This window comes from Gobio gobio, assembly GCF_949357685.1.
Source record: "Gobio gobio genome assembly, chromosome: 4".
In the NCBI taxonomy this organism is placed as follows: domain Eukaryota; kingdom Metazoa; phylum Chordata; class Actinopteri; order Cypriniformes; family Gobionidae; genus Gobio; species Gobio gobio.
In genome coordinates this window covers 35,871,207-35,888,946 of record NC_137100.1, presented here as the reverse complement: position 1 = coordinate 35,888,946, position 17,740 = coordinate 35,871,207, and the positions used below count along the sequence as shown (strand labels likewise).

General features: G+C 36.6%; 1 protein-coding gene across 1 annotated transcript; it reads left to right on the top strand.

Moving 5' to 3' along the window:
- The first annotated feature begins 1,920 nt into the window (after window positions 1–1,920).
- On the top strand, window positions 1,921–15,432 carry slc8a2a (solute carrier family 8 member 2a). Its single transcript, XM_079815258.1, has 11 exons — window positions 1,921–2,001; window positions 3,694–3,831; window positions 4,374–4,601; window positions 4,713–4,967; window positions 6,970–7,413; window positions 7,972–8,321; window positions 9,605–9,708; window positions 12,901–13,013; window positions 13,858–13,957; window positions 14,088–14,354; window positions 15,033–15,432. The coding sequence occupies exons 1-11, from the start codon at window positions 1,936–1,938 to the stop codon at window positions 15,407–15,409; spliced, it is 2,442 nt and encodes an 813-aa protein (XP_079671384.1). The 5' UTR covers window positions 1,921–1,935; the 3' UTR covers window positions 15,410–15,432.
- The last annotated feature ends 2,308 nt before the right edge of the window (window positions 15,433–17,740 follow it).

Here is a 17,740-nt window from a genome sequence, read left to right as displayed (position 1 = left end):
ACGCTGTCAAAGGTTGTACATTTACAATTGTATTTCTGGTGCTTTCGATTTTCTTAGTGAAGAAATTCATAAAGTCATTACTACTAAACTGTGATGGAATATTCAGTTCATTGACGTATGTTCATTTTTTAAGCTACTTATACTAAATAACCTTGTTTTGGTTCTTTTCTATGAGTTTGTGGAGATGCTCAGCCATGGCAGCTTTTAGAGCCTTTTTATAGCGGGACATTCTCTCTTTCCATGCAATTCTAAAAAAGTTTCTCTCGAGAGCACGAGTAATACTGTTGTTCCATGGTGCAGTACTTTTCTCTATTTTCAAAATAGAGAGAGGGATATTTTAAAGTCTATTTTAATCTTTTAATAAAAAATACAGTAAAAAAAATATTACTTTTCTGAAATATTATTACAGTTTATATATATCTGTATTATACACCATTGAAAAATGTATGGTTGGTAATATTTTTAAAGAATGTTCTGCTCCCCATGACTGCATGTATTTGACATTTTAAAATGTAATTTATTCCTGTGGTGGGAAAGCGGAATTTTCAGCATCATTACTCCAGTCACGTGATCCTTCAGAAATCATTCTAATATGCTCATTTGCAGCTCAAGAAATATTTCTCATTCATAATGTTAAAAACAGTAGTGCTGATTAATATTTTTGTTGATTTTTTAGGATTCTTTGATTGATAGAAACAATTTTTGGAGATATAAATCTTTGTAACATTATAAATATCATTACTGTCCCTTTTGAGCAATTGAATGTGTCCTTGTTGAATAAAAGTATTATTTAAAAAATAATCGCACTGAACGGAAACTTTTGAACAGTAGTTAATTTGTCTTCATCTTTGTATATTACTGGCAGTCTCTGTTTCTCTACTTTTCTTGTGATAATTCTTTACCTAAAACACTTTTCTTTTGCTACTTCACAACCATTGGAATTTTCTTTTGTGTAAATGGTTTAGTGTAAATATTTTACAAATCATATACTTATTTAAACTGAAAGCATGCTGTGTATTTATGACTGTCTTAAATCTTTATGGTGCCACTGCTGCCAGTCCACTTGTATTAGTCTCATGGATCCATTAGGTTAGACTGACTGTCTCCAGTGTGAGCCAGGCATGATTAATGAACCATTGATAAAACCTGTGGTTTCGATTAGGACTGAGATGGCCTCACACACACTCACTCACATTGTTCTTCTAAAGCATATATGGTATCCACATATATAGATTGGGCCTCATTCACTCTCAGAAAAAAAGGTACAGGGCTGTCACTGGGGCGGTACCCTAAGGTACAAAAGTGAAAAGGTACATCTTTGTACCTTACTCACCCCTGAAAGGTACATTTTAGTACCTCAAAAGGTACATATCAGTACTTTAAGAGTGCATATTAGTACCTTAAAGGTACATATTAATACCTTAAAGGTACATATTAGTACCTTTTTTGTTATGTACCTTAGGGTACCGCCCCAGTGACAGCAATGTACCTTTTTTTCTGACAGTGTTCATAAAACACAAGCAGAATTTCTGTGTGAATTATTTGTAAAACCATTCTTATGTACATTGTTGCATTATATAATACAAATATGTATCACTATTGATTGATCATGCTTTGTATGAATAATCCACAATCTCTTTTTCTCTCCCTGTCAATCTCCCAACTTCAAGAGGAAAGCCTTTCTGTTCGCCATATCTGGTCATGGCTCCTCCTCTACTCCTCCACCTTCTTCTCCTTCTCCTCCTCTCTCCACAGGTGTGTTTGGGTGGCAATGCTCATGGGAACAGCAACAGTAGTGCAGATAGCCCCAAAAGATCCTGTTCTGAAAAAGTCAAATGTCAACCAGGGATTCTCCTTCCTGTGTGGCTGCCACATAGCCCCCCACTGGGAATGCAGACAATAAGAGCAGTTATCTACTTCTCATGTCTTCTCTACATGTTCCTGGGTGTGTCAATCATTGCTGACCGTTTCATGTCTGCCATCGAGGTCATCACTTCACAGGTGTGTGTCAGCAACACAAAAATACAACAACAACAAAAAAAACACAACAAAAGGTCCATTAATTAAAGGCACAATATGTAAGATTTTTGGATTAAAATGTCCAAAAACCACTTGAAAAATGTTATATATTTTGTTGACTTGTGTACTTGCATTATCCCAAATGTTTCCAAGAATGTTTAAATCCAGAGAATTAAGCAATTTTAACTAGGACATGGACCGTGTCCATGTGTATCAATGATATCAAACCATTGATATCGGTTTTATTTTGTAGAAACCATGAAAACAGAAATACAAGACGCTTTAATATATTGTGTTTTATTTGACAGGTGAGCAACTGTTTGGATAGTACCCGCCGAGCGAATGCACAGAGTAGCATTATAACACAACTTTCAACACACTCAGATGTATCTAATATGATAAAACGCAGTGTTGCGTCACCCCACATACGCATGACCAGAAAAAGCGGAAGTGGTCGTCTGCGGCATAATAAAAGCTCAGCGAAATCAAGGCATCATTAATCTACACTTTTGTTTTGAATAAGCGACCTCTAGCTGCGAAAAACTACATATTGTGGCTTTAATTAACTACATATACACAGATCAGGCATAACATTATGACCTTCCTAATATTGTGTTGGTCAAGGCATGGACTCCATTAGATCCCTGAAGGTGTGCTGTGGTATCTGGCACCAAGATGTTAGCAGCAGATCCTTTAAGTCATGGAGGTTGCGAGGTGGGGCCTCCATGGATCGGACTTGTTTGTTCCCACATATCCCACAGGGCGCTGCAGGGCACATTATCCTGCTGAAAGAAATCATAGCCACAAGGGAATACCGTTTCCATGAAAGGGTGTACATGGTCTGCAACAATGCTTGGTACGTGTCAAAGTAACATCCACATGGATGGCAGGACCCAAGGTTTCCCAGCAGAACATTGCCCAAAGCATCACACTGCCTCCGCCGGCTTGCCTTCTTCCCATAGTGCATCCTGGTGCCATGTGTTCCCCAGGTAAGCGACGCACACGCACCCGGCCATCCACGTGATGTAAAAGAAAACGTGATTCATCAGACCAGGCCACCTTCTTCCATTGCTCCGTGGTCCAGTTTTGATGCACATGTTGGCGCTTTCGGCGGTGGACAGGGGTCAGCATGGTCACCCTGACTGTTCTGCGGCTATGCAGCCCCATAAGGAACAAACTGTGATGCACTGTGTATTCTGACACCTTTCTATTAATTTATCCCACCCACTAACAGGTGCCATGATGAAGAGATAATCAGTGTTATTCACTTCACCTGTCAGTCAGTGGTCATAATGTTATGCCTGGTCAGTGTATATATATATATATATATATATATATATATATATATATATATATATATATATATATATATATATATACTGTATGGTTTTAAGTCCTTAAGGTTGTAGTTTGTGTCCATCTACTTCAAAAAAGAAGTGCATTTATTTATAAAGCACACTCACTTAACTATCCAAAAATTCTTTATCTACATGGTCCACATGGCTACATTTATCTAAAAATCCATTGCTACATGGTTATTAAAATATAAACTATTTAAAATAACTACTACATTGTGATGTACTTTTATTGTTTTAAAAATATCTAGCGTGATAGATGTTTTTGGTCATTTAACCCACCCATATGATGTTTTTATAAACTTAATGTGTCCTATAGGAGAAGGAGGTGACTGTGACAGGTGCGAATGGAGAGAAAACGGTCATGACAGTAAGAATCTGGAATGAAACTGTCTCAAACCTCACACTCATGGCTTTGGGTTCATCAGCCCCTGAGATCCTGCTGTCTGTAATAGAGGTAAGCACACAACTTAAAAACAAACCAGCAACTCGAATTGCTCAGTAGTTTATCACAAGAGAAGTGAAGGCCTATGTTTGTTTGTTTTTCAGGTTAATTATTAAATGACTGACTCACACACTCACCTCATCACTTTAAAGTGATGACATCCGCTGCTATTCATCCATGTAAAGATATAATTTACCTCAAAGTGGTTTCACACAGTTAAACATTTCAGCTGTCAGACTATCATTTTACTTCTCTAAAAATTATTCTGGAGAATTAAGGAATTATTCTTACAAGAATTCAGTCTCTCCTAAAACCTGATGAAATTAAGCAACCTGTAGGGTAGTAAAAAAAATAATTCTAACCTACAACGGCCAGTGACATTCAACTGTCATTGGTAGATCAAAAATAGTCTTAAAAAGTCCCTAAATGAATTATAAATATGCAGTCATATGTCATAATTTAAAATATATAATGTAGTTAATTGTGCATTACTAATTGCTTTGGAAAGTATTAGTATTGGTAGTATTCTTCTCTGCTTTGTATGTGTCTAACAGGTGTGTGGACATGGTTTTGAGTCTGGAGAACTGGGTCCTGGCACTATAGTGGGCAGTGCTGCATTTAATATGTTCGTGATAATCGGAGTGTGTGTGTGGGTGATACCTGATGGAGAGGTGAGGAAGATTAAACATCTCAGAGTCTTCTTCATTACTGCAACTTGGAGCATCTTTGCCTACATCTGGCTCTACCTCATCCTTGCAGTTATAAGCCCTGGCGTGGTAGAGGTGTGTGTGTGTTTGTTAGCAGAACATGTTTGCATAATGTGTATGTTGATATGTATATGTGGATGTAAATTTTGTGGCTAATTTTCTTTTATGTGTGCGTGTTTGTGTGAGGTCTGGGAGGCTCTGGTCACTCTGTTCTTCTTCCCTGTGTGTGTCTTAATGGCATGGATCGCTGACCGGCGCCTGCTCTTTTACAAGTATTTGCACAAACGATACCGTGCTGATAAACGTCATGGTATCATTGTGGAGATGGAGGGTGAGCAAGCACCCAGAGGCATTGATGCCATAATGGGAGAAAAATATCAAAACAGCACCACCAACATCAATATGGAAAAAACCAAAGAACCCGAACAGGAGAGAGAGGAGGTGAGAGGGCAAAACAAAACCGGAAGAACATGTTTTTCTTCTATGAGTGAAATCGTGGTGAATACTCTTGTGCACCAATAGATTCCATGTGCTACAGGGAGACTAGTAAACATATTACTTGATTCTAATCGGCCAATCGCAGAATTCTATGATTATATACAAATTTTCGATCAATATACAAAGATATATTTGACCGTTGTCCCTAACAACAAATGTCCTACATTGCGACGTTAAATGTTTCTCAAATAACTTTGCGGGTTCCTTTTTCTAAGATACACTACTGTTCAAAACTTTGTGGTCAGCAGTGTTGGGGGTAACGCATTACAAGTAACTTGAGTTACGTAATAATATTACTTTTTCCAAGTAACTAGTAAAGTACCGCATTACTTTTCAAATTTACAACAAAATATCTGAGTTACTTTTTCAAAAAAGTAACGCAAGTTACTTTTTCACATTAATTTGACTGACAGCTCTCCTGCCCCCATGTTGAGAAAAATAAGTGGAGAGGCGTGTGTGTGAACATGATGGTTATTGTAGTTCTAGACTAAATGTGAGCATTTATTTATCTCACTTGCACAATAAAGATTCTGTACTCCTCAAAATGAATAAAATCAGTCAAATGCAAAATCAGAGTACTGTGCAAACCAACTATTTTTATGCATTTAATCTACCTTTATATTTAATTTACCAATGTCTTGCTGCTGACCTTTGATGATGAATATTACTAGATTTTTTGTTTTTATTGGTAAAACTTTTTTCTCCTGCGTCCTATTCTCCCATTATCCAGAGCTGCGCCCTCTACTGTTCATGCGGGAATCTGCATTTTTACCTCAGCCTGGGTCTTATTATTTCAATTTTGGTATGAAGAGGTCTTTACAAAAATATAACTTTTTTGTTATAGAAAAAAACAAAAACAAGCCCAGCCCAGGTGAGAAAAAGTAACGCAAAAGTAACGCAACGCATTACTTTTCTTAAAACGTAACTAAGTAACTCAATTAGTTACTTTTTAAGTGAGTAACGCAATATTGTAATGCATTACTTTTCAAAGTAACTTTCCCCAACACTGGTGGTCAGTGAGATTTTTTTTTCTTGAAAGAAATAAATACTTTTAGAAAGGACACATTAAATGGAACTCATTAAACTGACCAATTAAAAATTCAAACATAATAGTAAAGATATTTGTAATGCTACAAAAGACTTCTATTTCAAATAAATGCTATTTCTATTTATCGATTAATCCTGAAAAAGTGTATCACTTACACTTTGTGGAAGTGTTTCCACAAAAATATTAAGCAGTACAACCCTTTTCAACATTGAAATGCTTATTGAGCAGCAAATCAGCATATTAGAATGATTTCTGAATGATCATGTGACACTGAAGAATGAGATGCTGAAAATCACAGCTTTGATCACAGCAAAAATACAGTCAATTAGAAAACAGTTATTTTAAAATGTAATAATATTTCATAATAATATTTTTGTTTTACTATATTTTTGATCAAATAAATGCATCCTTGGTGAGCATAAGAGAAAAATAAAACAAATTTTACTGAACTTTTAAACAGTATTAAGTGTATAATTATCTCACATAATTTAAACTCAAATCAATGAGCCATATAGTGGGATAATGTACAGTCAGTCTGTCATTGTCTCAAAATGAACAGGGTGAAAAAAGACCTGGGTCCAGTTGCATAGACATAGCCACTATGTTAAGACTGTCTTAAGAACTAGTTTGACCAACTAGTAATTAACTAAAGGGTAATCAGTTTTACTTTTCCAAGTCAAATTATACCAATATACTTTTTTAGGTTACTGACCTTAAAAAGCAGTATTATGAGCAGTCTTGAAGAAAAAAAATGAGATGACCCCAAGCAGTTCATGCAACTGACCCCTGATTGCCCTACCAGAGCTTTTTACGCTAATGATCGACTGAATATGATTACATATAAAGACACTGAAATGAAAGGTTATTGGATGGTAATGAGACTGTCTATGGTTGTAGGTGATCCGTATGCTGAAGGAACTGAGAGAGAAGCATCCGGACAAAGACCTGGATCAGCTGATTGAGATGGCAAACTATGCCACCATGCAGAAACAGCATAAGAGCCGGGCCTTTTACCGCGTGCAGGCGACACGCATGATGATTGGTGCTGGGAACGTACTGAAGAAACATGCCGCATCTGAACAGACAAAGAAAGCCGCTGGAGATTCGACTGACAATGACCTGGCTACCTGTTCTCAGATCGCTTTTGAGCAGGCGCAATATCAATGCAGTGAGAACTGCAGGAATGTGAGTCTATGGGTCTGTTTACAGGGGGGAACCGGCACCAGAACCTTCCACGTCGATTACAGGACAGAGAATGGGTCGGCCAGTTCTGGGGCAGATTATGAGTATTGTGAGGGAACGATCATATTTCAGCCTGGAGAGACACGCAAGGAAATAAAGGTGAGAGAGTGGTGATGTCTGAGAATCATTGATTTGTAAGTGATTCAGTAAAAAAAAAAAAATCAGTTATAACATTTAAATAGAAGTAAGGACATGTATAATGATCCAAAATATTTGTATTTCAAATAAAAATGCTCTTCTTTTTAACTTTCTATTCACCAAAGAATCCTGGAACAAATGTATCACATTTCCCACAAAAATATTATAGGCAGCTGTAACTGTAACAATGACAATAATAAATCATATTTCTTGAGCTGCAAATCAGCAAATTAGAATAATTTCTGAAGGATCATGTGACACTGAAGACTGGAGTAATGATGCTGAAAATTCAGCTTTGATATCAAAGGACTAAATAACATTTTAAAATATATTCATAAAGAAAATGTTATTACCATTCCACAATAATACAGTTTTTACTGTATTTATTTTTTTCAAAAACTTTTTACAAAAAAAGTTTAAAAATCGTACTGACCCCAAACTATTGAACAGTAGTGTATGTATTTGAGTTGAATATGAGAGTTGTCTTAAGATGCATGTGTGTATGTGTGCTTTTTATAGGTGGGCATTATTGATGATGATGTGTTTGAAGAAAACGAACACTTCTTTGTGCGTCTCTCAAACCTGCGCGAGGGAGAAGGTGGGACCAACACTGACGGTGCCCGACTGGTTGAACCCCTTGTAACCACGGTAACCATTCTGGACGATGACCATGCAGGAATCTTCGCATTTGATCAGCAGAAGCTCTGCGTGGGTGAATGTTCAGGTGTGGTGGAGGTGCCTGTGAAACGGACATCAGGTACGCGTGGGACAGTAACAATTCCATATCACACAGAGGACGGTTCTGCTCGACAGGGTGTTGACTATGAGCACACACAAGGAGAGCTGGAGTTTACCAATGAGCAGACTAGGTAATTGTCGACATTAAATGTTTTAATCCAAATAACTTTTTATTTTAACTTTAACTACAAAATTCAAGCATATTCTCTTTACTTCTCACATGCACACAAAGCCCTGCCACAATCACACAAAGTTTGCATTTATGTAAAAATGTGGTGTGGTTTAATGCATGTGTTATATTATTGATGGTGGAGTATCTTGGTAAGTATCTCAATAAGCAGTCTGTCACTAGCACTTACAAACCTCTAATTGTGGGCCATTACAGTCCATTAATATACTAGTATATGAATCATTATGTAAGCATTATTAAATACTTTAGTTGAAATTATTTTGTAGCTAATGCATCGCCATCCGCATAAAAACAACTTCTATTATTTATCTCTATGCCCTCACTTCTCATTTGAGCCACTAGAGGTCTCTTTCTCCCCAGTACTAACCTTTGATGCTGTTTGGTCTATAATCCCTGCCTCATACTTTCAGACTCTGAATGGATGTGTTTCTGTACAACATCACTTCTGAGATGTTCTCTAGTGTCCTCTAGTGTTCCAGACTGAATCTGCTACGCTAATACTGCTAGCGTAATACGCTAATACAGTAAATGTCTTTTTCAGTCAAAAAATCATCCAGGGTTAGAAGGTTTTTGATGACACAAGGTGATTCCATATATCCATCCATAGCTCTACATATTCTCAAAAAATGTGAAGATATTATAAATATACAGTATATTATACAAATAATATTATAAATTAATTAATATAATATAAAATTATATTTGAAATAAAATAGAACATGTATGATAGGTTGTAGTACAAGTATTTTGATAAACAATGTGGTTAAAATTCACATTAAATAGCATTTTTTTCTGACAGTGAGAATCCGTTTTTGACAGGATTTTTATTATTTTGTTAATTTAGTATGTGCATGTGAAATCTGATGAGGTTGAAATCTGTTATGTCTACCGTAAAGTGAAGCTTCAGAGACTACATGGCACAGACTAAAATCATGCCACATACACAACCTGAATCAATGTGCTTTTTATTGTTAAAACATCATTAGATCAATCTTAAATCCTCAATGCAGCAGTGGTTTGTGGAAAGGAGAGCATGTACTCAACCAAAAGCTTGCCTCAGTTCATCTGTGTGTGGGTTAATTATTTATGCAATGTGTGTTAAAGTATTCATGTAGGCCCAACTCTGATGTGATTTAAATGCTGAGGTCTCCTTTAATATTTCAGTGGTAAAACCAAGAGGAAATGATTATTTGTCCTTTGCTCTTTGTGTGCGTGTGTCCACAGCAAGACACTACAGGTGCACATCATAAACATGCAGGAATATGAGAAACGAGAACATTTCTACATTGTTCTTGAAGAACCCAAATGGCTCAAGAGAGGCATCTCAGGTCTGTGTGTGTACCTATTCTTGTTAATCATCACAGGTGTTATTGAATTTTCATATTTTCTATGATTTCTGTGAATGCTTGATAATAGCCTTAATAGCATCCTACCTTAATAGCTAAGTACACACATTTCTATGACCAGTGTCCAGTTTCAGATAAAAAACAACAGCACAACAGGGGGACAAACTAGACATGCGTCACTCATAGTAACTAGATCCAACTCACCTACGCACACGCTTCAGCCTCAGCTTGTGTGTGTGTGTACGTAATATGAGCCGATGTGTGCTAATAAATGTGAATGTTAAAGAGAGAATTAACGCCAGGTTCATTAGTGAGTTAATAAGCTACTTGGAGCCTTCTTCATTAATCTAACGATTAATCAAACACTGTTGTAGAGAAGTGCAGATATATAGATAGATCTGACAAAAAAAGTATCATGGTTTCCACACAAAAAAATCAGCACAACATCAATAATAAGAATAAATATTTTTGGAGCACTAAATTAGCATATTATAATGATTTATGAATTAACAGGAATATATTACATTAAAAAATAAATAATAATAAATATATATATATATATATATATATATATATATATATATATATACATATATATATATATACATATATATATATATATATATATATATATATATACATATATATATATATATATATATATATATATATATACATATATACATATATATATATACATATATACATATATATATATATATATATATACATATATATATATATATATATATATATATATATATATATATATATATATATATATATATACATATATATATATATATATATATATATATATATATATATATATATACATATATATATACATATATATATATATATATATATATATACATATATATATATATATATATATATATATATATATATATATATATATATATACATATATATATATATATATATATATATATATATATATATATATATATATATATATATATATATATATATATATATATATATACATATATATATATATATATATATATACATATATATACATATATATATATATATATATATATATACATACAGTGGGGACAACAAGTATTTGATACACTGCCGATTTTGCAGGTTTGCCCACTTACAAAGCATGTAGAGGTCTGTCATTTTTATCATAGGTACACTTCAACTGTGAGAGACAGAATCTAAAACAAAAAAACAGAAAATCACATTGTATGATTTTTAAGTAATTAATTTGCATTTTACTGCATGACATAAGTATTTGATACATCAGAAAAGCAGAACTTAATATTTGGTACAGAAACCTTTGTTTGCAATTACAGAGATCATACGTTTCCTGTAGTTCTTGACCAGGTTTGCACACTGCAGCAGGGATTTTGGCCGACTTACAGACCTTCTCCAGATCCTTCAGGTTTCGGAGCTGTCGCTGGGCAATACGGACTTTCAGCTCCCTCCAAAGATTTTCTATTGGGTTCAGGTCTGGAGACTGGCTAGGCCACTCTAGGACCTTGAGATGCTTCTTACGGAGCCACTCCTTAGTTGCCCTGGCTGTGTGTTTTGGGTCGTTGTCATGCTGGAAGACCCAGCCATGACCCATCTTCAATGCTCTTTCTGAGGGAAGGATGTTGTTGGCCAAGATCTCACGATACATGGCCCCATCCATCCTCCCCTCAATACGGTGCAGTCGTCCTGTCCCCTTTGCAGAAAAGCATTCCCAAAGAATGATGTTTCCACCTCCATGCTTCACGGTTGGGATGGTGTTCTTGGGGTTGTACTCATCCTTCTTCTTCCTCCAAACACGGCGAGTGGAGTTAAGACCAAAAGACATTACCTTCTTCCATTCCTCCTCTGGATCATCCAGAGAACTTTAGACGGGCCTGGACATGCGCTGGCTTGAGAAGGGGGACCTTGCGTGCACTGCAGGATTTTAATCCATGATGGCGTAGTGTGTTACTAATGCTTTTCTTTGAGATTGAGGTCCCAGCTCTCTTCAGGTCATTGACCAGATCCTGCCATGTAGTTCTAGGCTGATCCCTCACCTTCCTAATGATCATTGATGCCCCACGAGGTGAGATCTTGCATGGTGCCCCAGACCGAGGGAGCTTGACCGTCATCTTGAACTTCTTCCATTTTCTAATAATTGTGCCAACAGTTGTTGCCTTCTCACTAAGCTGCTTGTCTATTGTCCTGTAGCCCATCCCAGCCTTGTGCAGGTCTACAATTTTATCCCTGATGTCCTTACACAGCTTTCTGGTCTTGGCCATTGTGGAGAGGTTGGAGTCTGTTTGATTGAGTGTGTGGACAGGTGTCTTTTATACAGGTAACGAGTTCAAACAGGTGCAGGTAAACAGGTAATGAGTGGAGAACAGTAGGGCTTCTTAAAGAAAAACTAACAGGTCTGTGAGAGCCGGAATTCTTACTGGTTGGTAGGTGATCAAATACTTATGTCATGCAATAAAATGCAAATTAATTATTAAAAAATCATACAATGTGATTTTTTGGATGTTTTTTTTTATTCCGTCTCTCACAGTTGAAGTGTACCTATGATAAAAATTACAGACCTCTACATGCTTTGTTTGCTTTGTATATATATATATATATATATATATATATATATATATATATATATATATATATATATACAGTGGGGAGAACAAGTATTTGATACACTGCCGATTTTGCAGGTTTTTCTACTATATATATATATATATATATATATATATATATATATATATATATATATATATATATATATATATATATATATATATATACAGTATATATATGTGTGTGTGTGTGTGTGTGTGTGTGTTTACTATATTTTCGATCAAATAAATGCAGCCTTGGTGATGATAAGAAACTACTTTGAAAAACATGAAAAAATCTTATCAATCCCAAACTTTTGAATGGTAGTGTAGATTGATTTATTGACCGATTGATTCAATCAATGAATCAATCAGTCAGTCAATGATTCATTCATTCATTCTCTACTCGCATGCTGCAAGTAGATTTGCTGTTGAATCAGGGTAAGACGATTTTACAAACTCTTTCTACATTTATTATGCAGTCTATAAGCAATTTTGTTTGTCTACACATAAAGAATAGTTACACCTCACATCTGAGCATTCATTATTTATCATTTGCTTTCCCTCTCATTTTCCCCAGCCACTCCTGGTCCAGAAGTGGAGGAAGCCAGGCGTATAGCAGAGAAGGGGAAGCCCATTCTGGGAGAACACAGCAGGCTAGAGGTCATTATAGAGGAGAGCTTGGCTTTCAAGGTATACACAGATCATATGCATACATACATTAACAAACACATGAAACTCAGTGCCCAATTTAACCTGTCACGTGCAGGCAGAAATTGTATAAGTTGTGATTTCTTCCCTCTCATATAGGTCCGACAGGGAATGGCCCCTAATGGAGTTTTAGATGCGGTAGTAGACCACTTGCCTTAGTGTGAAGTGTGTGATGGGATTGCTCTTATCTTCAACCTTTAAACACTCTGACTGAACTAATCACACCTAAATGCATGAAGTTAAAATTCCATTTCCTCATCGCAACTCTTTGTTTTAATCTGTGTGTTCGCTAATTGAATGCTTTAAAACTAAAGCTTTATACACAACCTATCATATGATTTTTCAATTAAAGTAAATGTTAATTTGGCTGAGCAATTGTAAAGGCCCTCCACTGGCCTCAAGAGCTGACCTAACAAGGGCTGTAAAGACCGCAGCTTCTAGCATCAGACGCTACTGCACCTATTGACAGGGCCATCCTAAGCATGGGGCAGGGCCCAGTTAGAGGTAGCGGAAGTGAGGCCCCTCCTCTGTCTGTCACGATCGCTTTCCGGGAGGGACGGGGGGTTCCCCTCTTGGTCCATTCACCACGAGGCTGCCCCGCCCTAAGGATGGCCCTGCCTATTGAGGCCAGGGGTGTGAGGTTCACCTGAACAGCTCTTAACTAGCTGGCCTCCGTTACACAAGAACAGTAATTTCGTGCAAATGAATCAATAATATGTCAATATTACAAACAGGAAAAAAAAAGTGTAATGACTTATACAGAGCAACTGTTTAATAATATATTTCTCAATCACTGAGCTCTACTATGGTGTGCATATGTGTTTAGAATACAGTTGAGCGCCTTTTGAAGGATACCAATCTTGCTGAAGTAATTGGCACACACTCCTGGAGGGAACAATTCATTGAGGCTATAACAGTCAGTGCAGGTAGAATCAAACAATTTATGTGTTTTAATATATATGAAAATAATTATGCTGTGTTTTATTGTGTGCATAAAAACTTGTGAGGGATTCTTTCACGTGATGATAATTCCTACCTTTCTCTTTTTCTTAGGAGATGGTGATGAGGAAGGAGGGGAGCCTCAGCAGCCTTCGTGCTTTGACTATTTCATGCACATGGTCACAGTGTTCTGGAAGATTCTGTTTGCGTTCGTTCCACCCACAGAGTACGGGAACGGCTGGGCCTGCTTCATTGTGTGCATTCTGGTCATTGGGATGCTAACTGCTGTCATTGGAGACTTGGCATCTCATTTCGGCTGCACAGTGGGCCTCCGTGACACTGTCACTGCAGTAGTGTTCGTCGCCTTAGGAACCTCCATACCAGGTAAATATGTAGGGTAGATTGTGTGTCTGATTATGTGAAAAAGGCTACGTTCACACTGCCCGTTTTTGGGATTGACAACCACTTTTACGGTACGAGTCTCGAAATGTCCCGTTCACACACCGACTTACAGTAGCGTCTGTCTGTATGCACATGCAACGGGAGTCAAGACCTTATTCTCTAACCATTAACCATAGCGACAGTGACTAAAGTAATATCAAAGATGGCAACGTCCATAAAACTGAAAAGTTTTATTACTTTTGACACAAGTCAAATTGAGCCACGAGTTCATCCATCAAATCTTCATAAACCAGCAGACAGCAGCTTGTGGGGAGCAGGGTGTAGAACACACAACTGATGGAAGCAGCTCCGACTGGTGGAGAACAGTGACTGGATCTAAAACCTCATCTAAAAATATATATATATTATACATTATACATATATATATTAAATATATATGTTATACACACGGTATACCCGCAACACACGGTAGACAAGCATTTGTCCGATCCAGTTCTGTTCACACAGTGCAAGTTTTCAGAGAAGTTGTCACTCCCGTAAATACCTGAACTGTGTGTGAACGTATCCGTATTAATGACTCAAATACAGGACTGACAGCCGTATTCTGTTGCTGTGCGAACATCATTTTACCAATCAGACTTATCTCCCTTCCTTTTTTAGACACATTTGCAAGCAAGGTCGCTGCTCAACAGGATCAGTACGCAGATGCTTCAGTTGGAAATGTAACCGGTAGCAACGCCGTTAATGTTTTCCTGGGGATTGGCGTGGCGTGGTCCATTTCAGCCATTTACTGGGAGGTCAAAGGTCAGGTGTTTTATGTAGACCCTGGCTCGCTTGCATTCTCTGTTACACTCTTCACCATCTTCGCCTTCATCAACATTGGTGTGCTGATGCTACGGCGGCGGAAATCGGTGGGTGGAGAGCTGGGCGGGCCCAAAATGCTAAAGATTCTGACTTCAGCGTTGTTCCTCGGTTTGTGGATTCTCTACATCACGTTCTCCAGCCTAGAGGCCTACTGTCACATCACCGGCTTCTGAGGACAGAGAAGACATACAGACTCAATAAACACACATACACTTACACTAATGGTATTCAGATTAAATGAGTTTTGTGAAAACTGTGAGAGAAATGTACAACGTACTGTCCATTCCATGGTAATATGTACATGCAGTAGGTATAAGTTTGCACTTTCTGTATAAACAAACATACCTAAAATGAGAGAGAGAGAGAGAGAGAGAGAGAGAGAGAGAGAGAGAGAGAGAGAGAGAGAGAGAGAGAGAGAGAGAGAGAGAGAGAGAGAGAGAGAGAGAGAGAGAGAGCAAGATATGACTGCACAGCTGTCAGGGGCATCTCTAACTGTTGTTCGGCTTTGGTTTCAAAGCACATTAGAGGTATTATGAACTTTTGACACCACCAGACCCTCATAGAGGAGTTTAACACACTGCAAGATGTAGCACTTTTTTGACAGAACTGTGATGTGATTTTATATGCTGACTCATGACAGCAGTTGATGTACCAGTTAAGAGATGCTAGGCCTCTCTCTGAGAGAGAAGCCATATATGACTCTCCACAGAAATGACCAACAAAATAAAAACAATTTGACGAGTGAAACTGAACATCTTTTACTAGTTTCACTTAAGGATGTCATACATTATGGGAGGTATCTTGCAAAGCTGATCAAGGAACTAATGTATGTGATAATAATAATCAGAATTAACATTAATATATTTACAAAAACAATGCGTCTATGTCATATGTCTCTTCATGAATTCACTCAAATGTATTATTTCAGCATTTAAATTTAAGTAAAATCATTAATACATTGAAATGGTTTGTTTTTATTGTGTTCTGTATTCTGACTGGAACATGCTGCTTTCAGAAATAAAAAGTGGAATTACAGTTACAGTTATTTTATTCATTAAACATTTAGGTTGCTTACAGAATCCATACGGAGGCGATATGTCGCAACAATGAGATCAAGGACGTGTTAGAATTATCAATGTTAATTTAAAATCATGTCTAGCATTTGAAAATAGAGGGAATTTTTACTGTTGTCATTTAAGTTACAGCAATTGCTAACCGTTCAGTATAATGCGGAATCTTCTCGAATTTAACCCTCATCTTTCCCTTGGGTCATTTTCACCAGAAACTCACTTTTTTGTGGTTTAAATTTAAAAAAGTAATAAATCCTTCCCTCGCGGTCAATTTGACCCCCTTAGGAATAAATGGAATAAGACGAATGCGCCAATACACATAGAAAAACTTAAAAATGCTCAACATTCAAACTAAAAATGCTAAAACTTTACCAAAAAATTATTTAATAATGTCTACATGTGTATCTGAATGCATACTGAAGAGAAATTAATTTAGGACCCAGTGAAACTGCTCATTTGCTCCATAAAGAGCTATAAGGCCATCTAGTGGCAAGAGTCTTGAAATATGGTATATACATTTTTTTTCTCCACAAGAGGTTGGCAAAGACACCCAATGTAAGATATTTTTAGCTGAATTAAAAGGGTTATGCATTGAATTGTGCGTTATTTTGTTGCAATTTGAAAGAATGTGCTTAAATTATTATTTATTGATTGATCTAATATAGTAATTTAAAGGTAATTTTTATTTTTTATTATATCAAAATGAAATAAGCTTTCTGGACGAAAAAAAAATATTTTAGGGCTTTGGGTCATTTTGACCGTTTTGTTAGAAATTGCACAAAACGTCAAAGTAGCGTTCTGTACGTTTGTTCCTTTGAGGCAGTAATGTGTTTATGTATGATATCCGCTGGCATATGCTGTATGAGTAGTAGTTTTAACGTAATTAATGAAGTTTTAACGAAATTTTGCGGATGCCCGCCTGAACAGACCACCCGTAGGCTATTTCAGAAGCAAACAAGCTAAAACGGGAATGAGCTTTGAGATTGACTGTACAAATAGATCTGACAGGAAATCTTATCTGAGGTATACTTTTATAGACTGCCGAAAGCTACAAAAAAGAGAAGCAAATGGATCACTGCAATTCAGAGATGTATCTTATATTCGGCATAATTGGATTTTTAAATAAACACTGACAAAAACTATACAAGTTTTAGGGCTGGATGATATGACGAGATCTTTGGTAAATTGTAAGGAAGGAACACTATATCGAGTCCAACCTTTAGTTTAAATTGATAATCGTTTCGCGCTTTCGCAGTTAGGGTAGAGTGGGGGAAAACGCCCCCCTTAAGGAAAATGTGACATTACAGTGAAACAAAACATAAATGTGACTAGAATAGCCATCCCGGTTTTGAGTGACTATGGCAGGAGTTATTCACCAAATATTAAAATTGCTCAGCCTATAATTAATAGCATAATTAATTAGTATTTTGACTG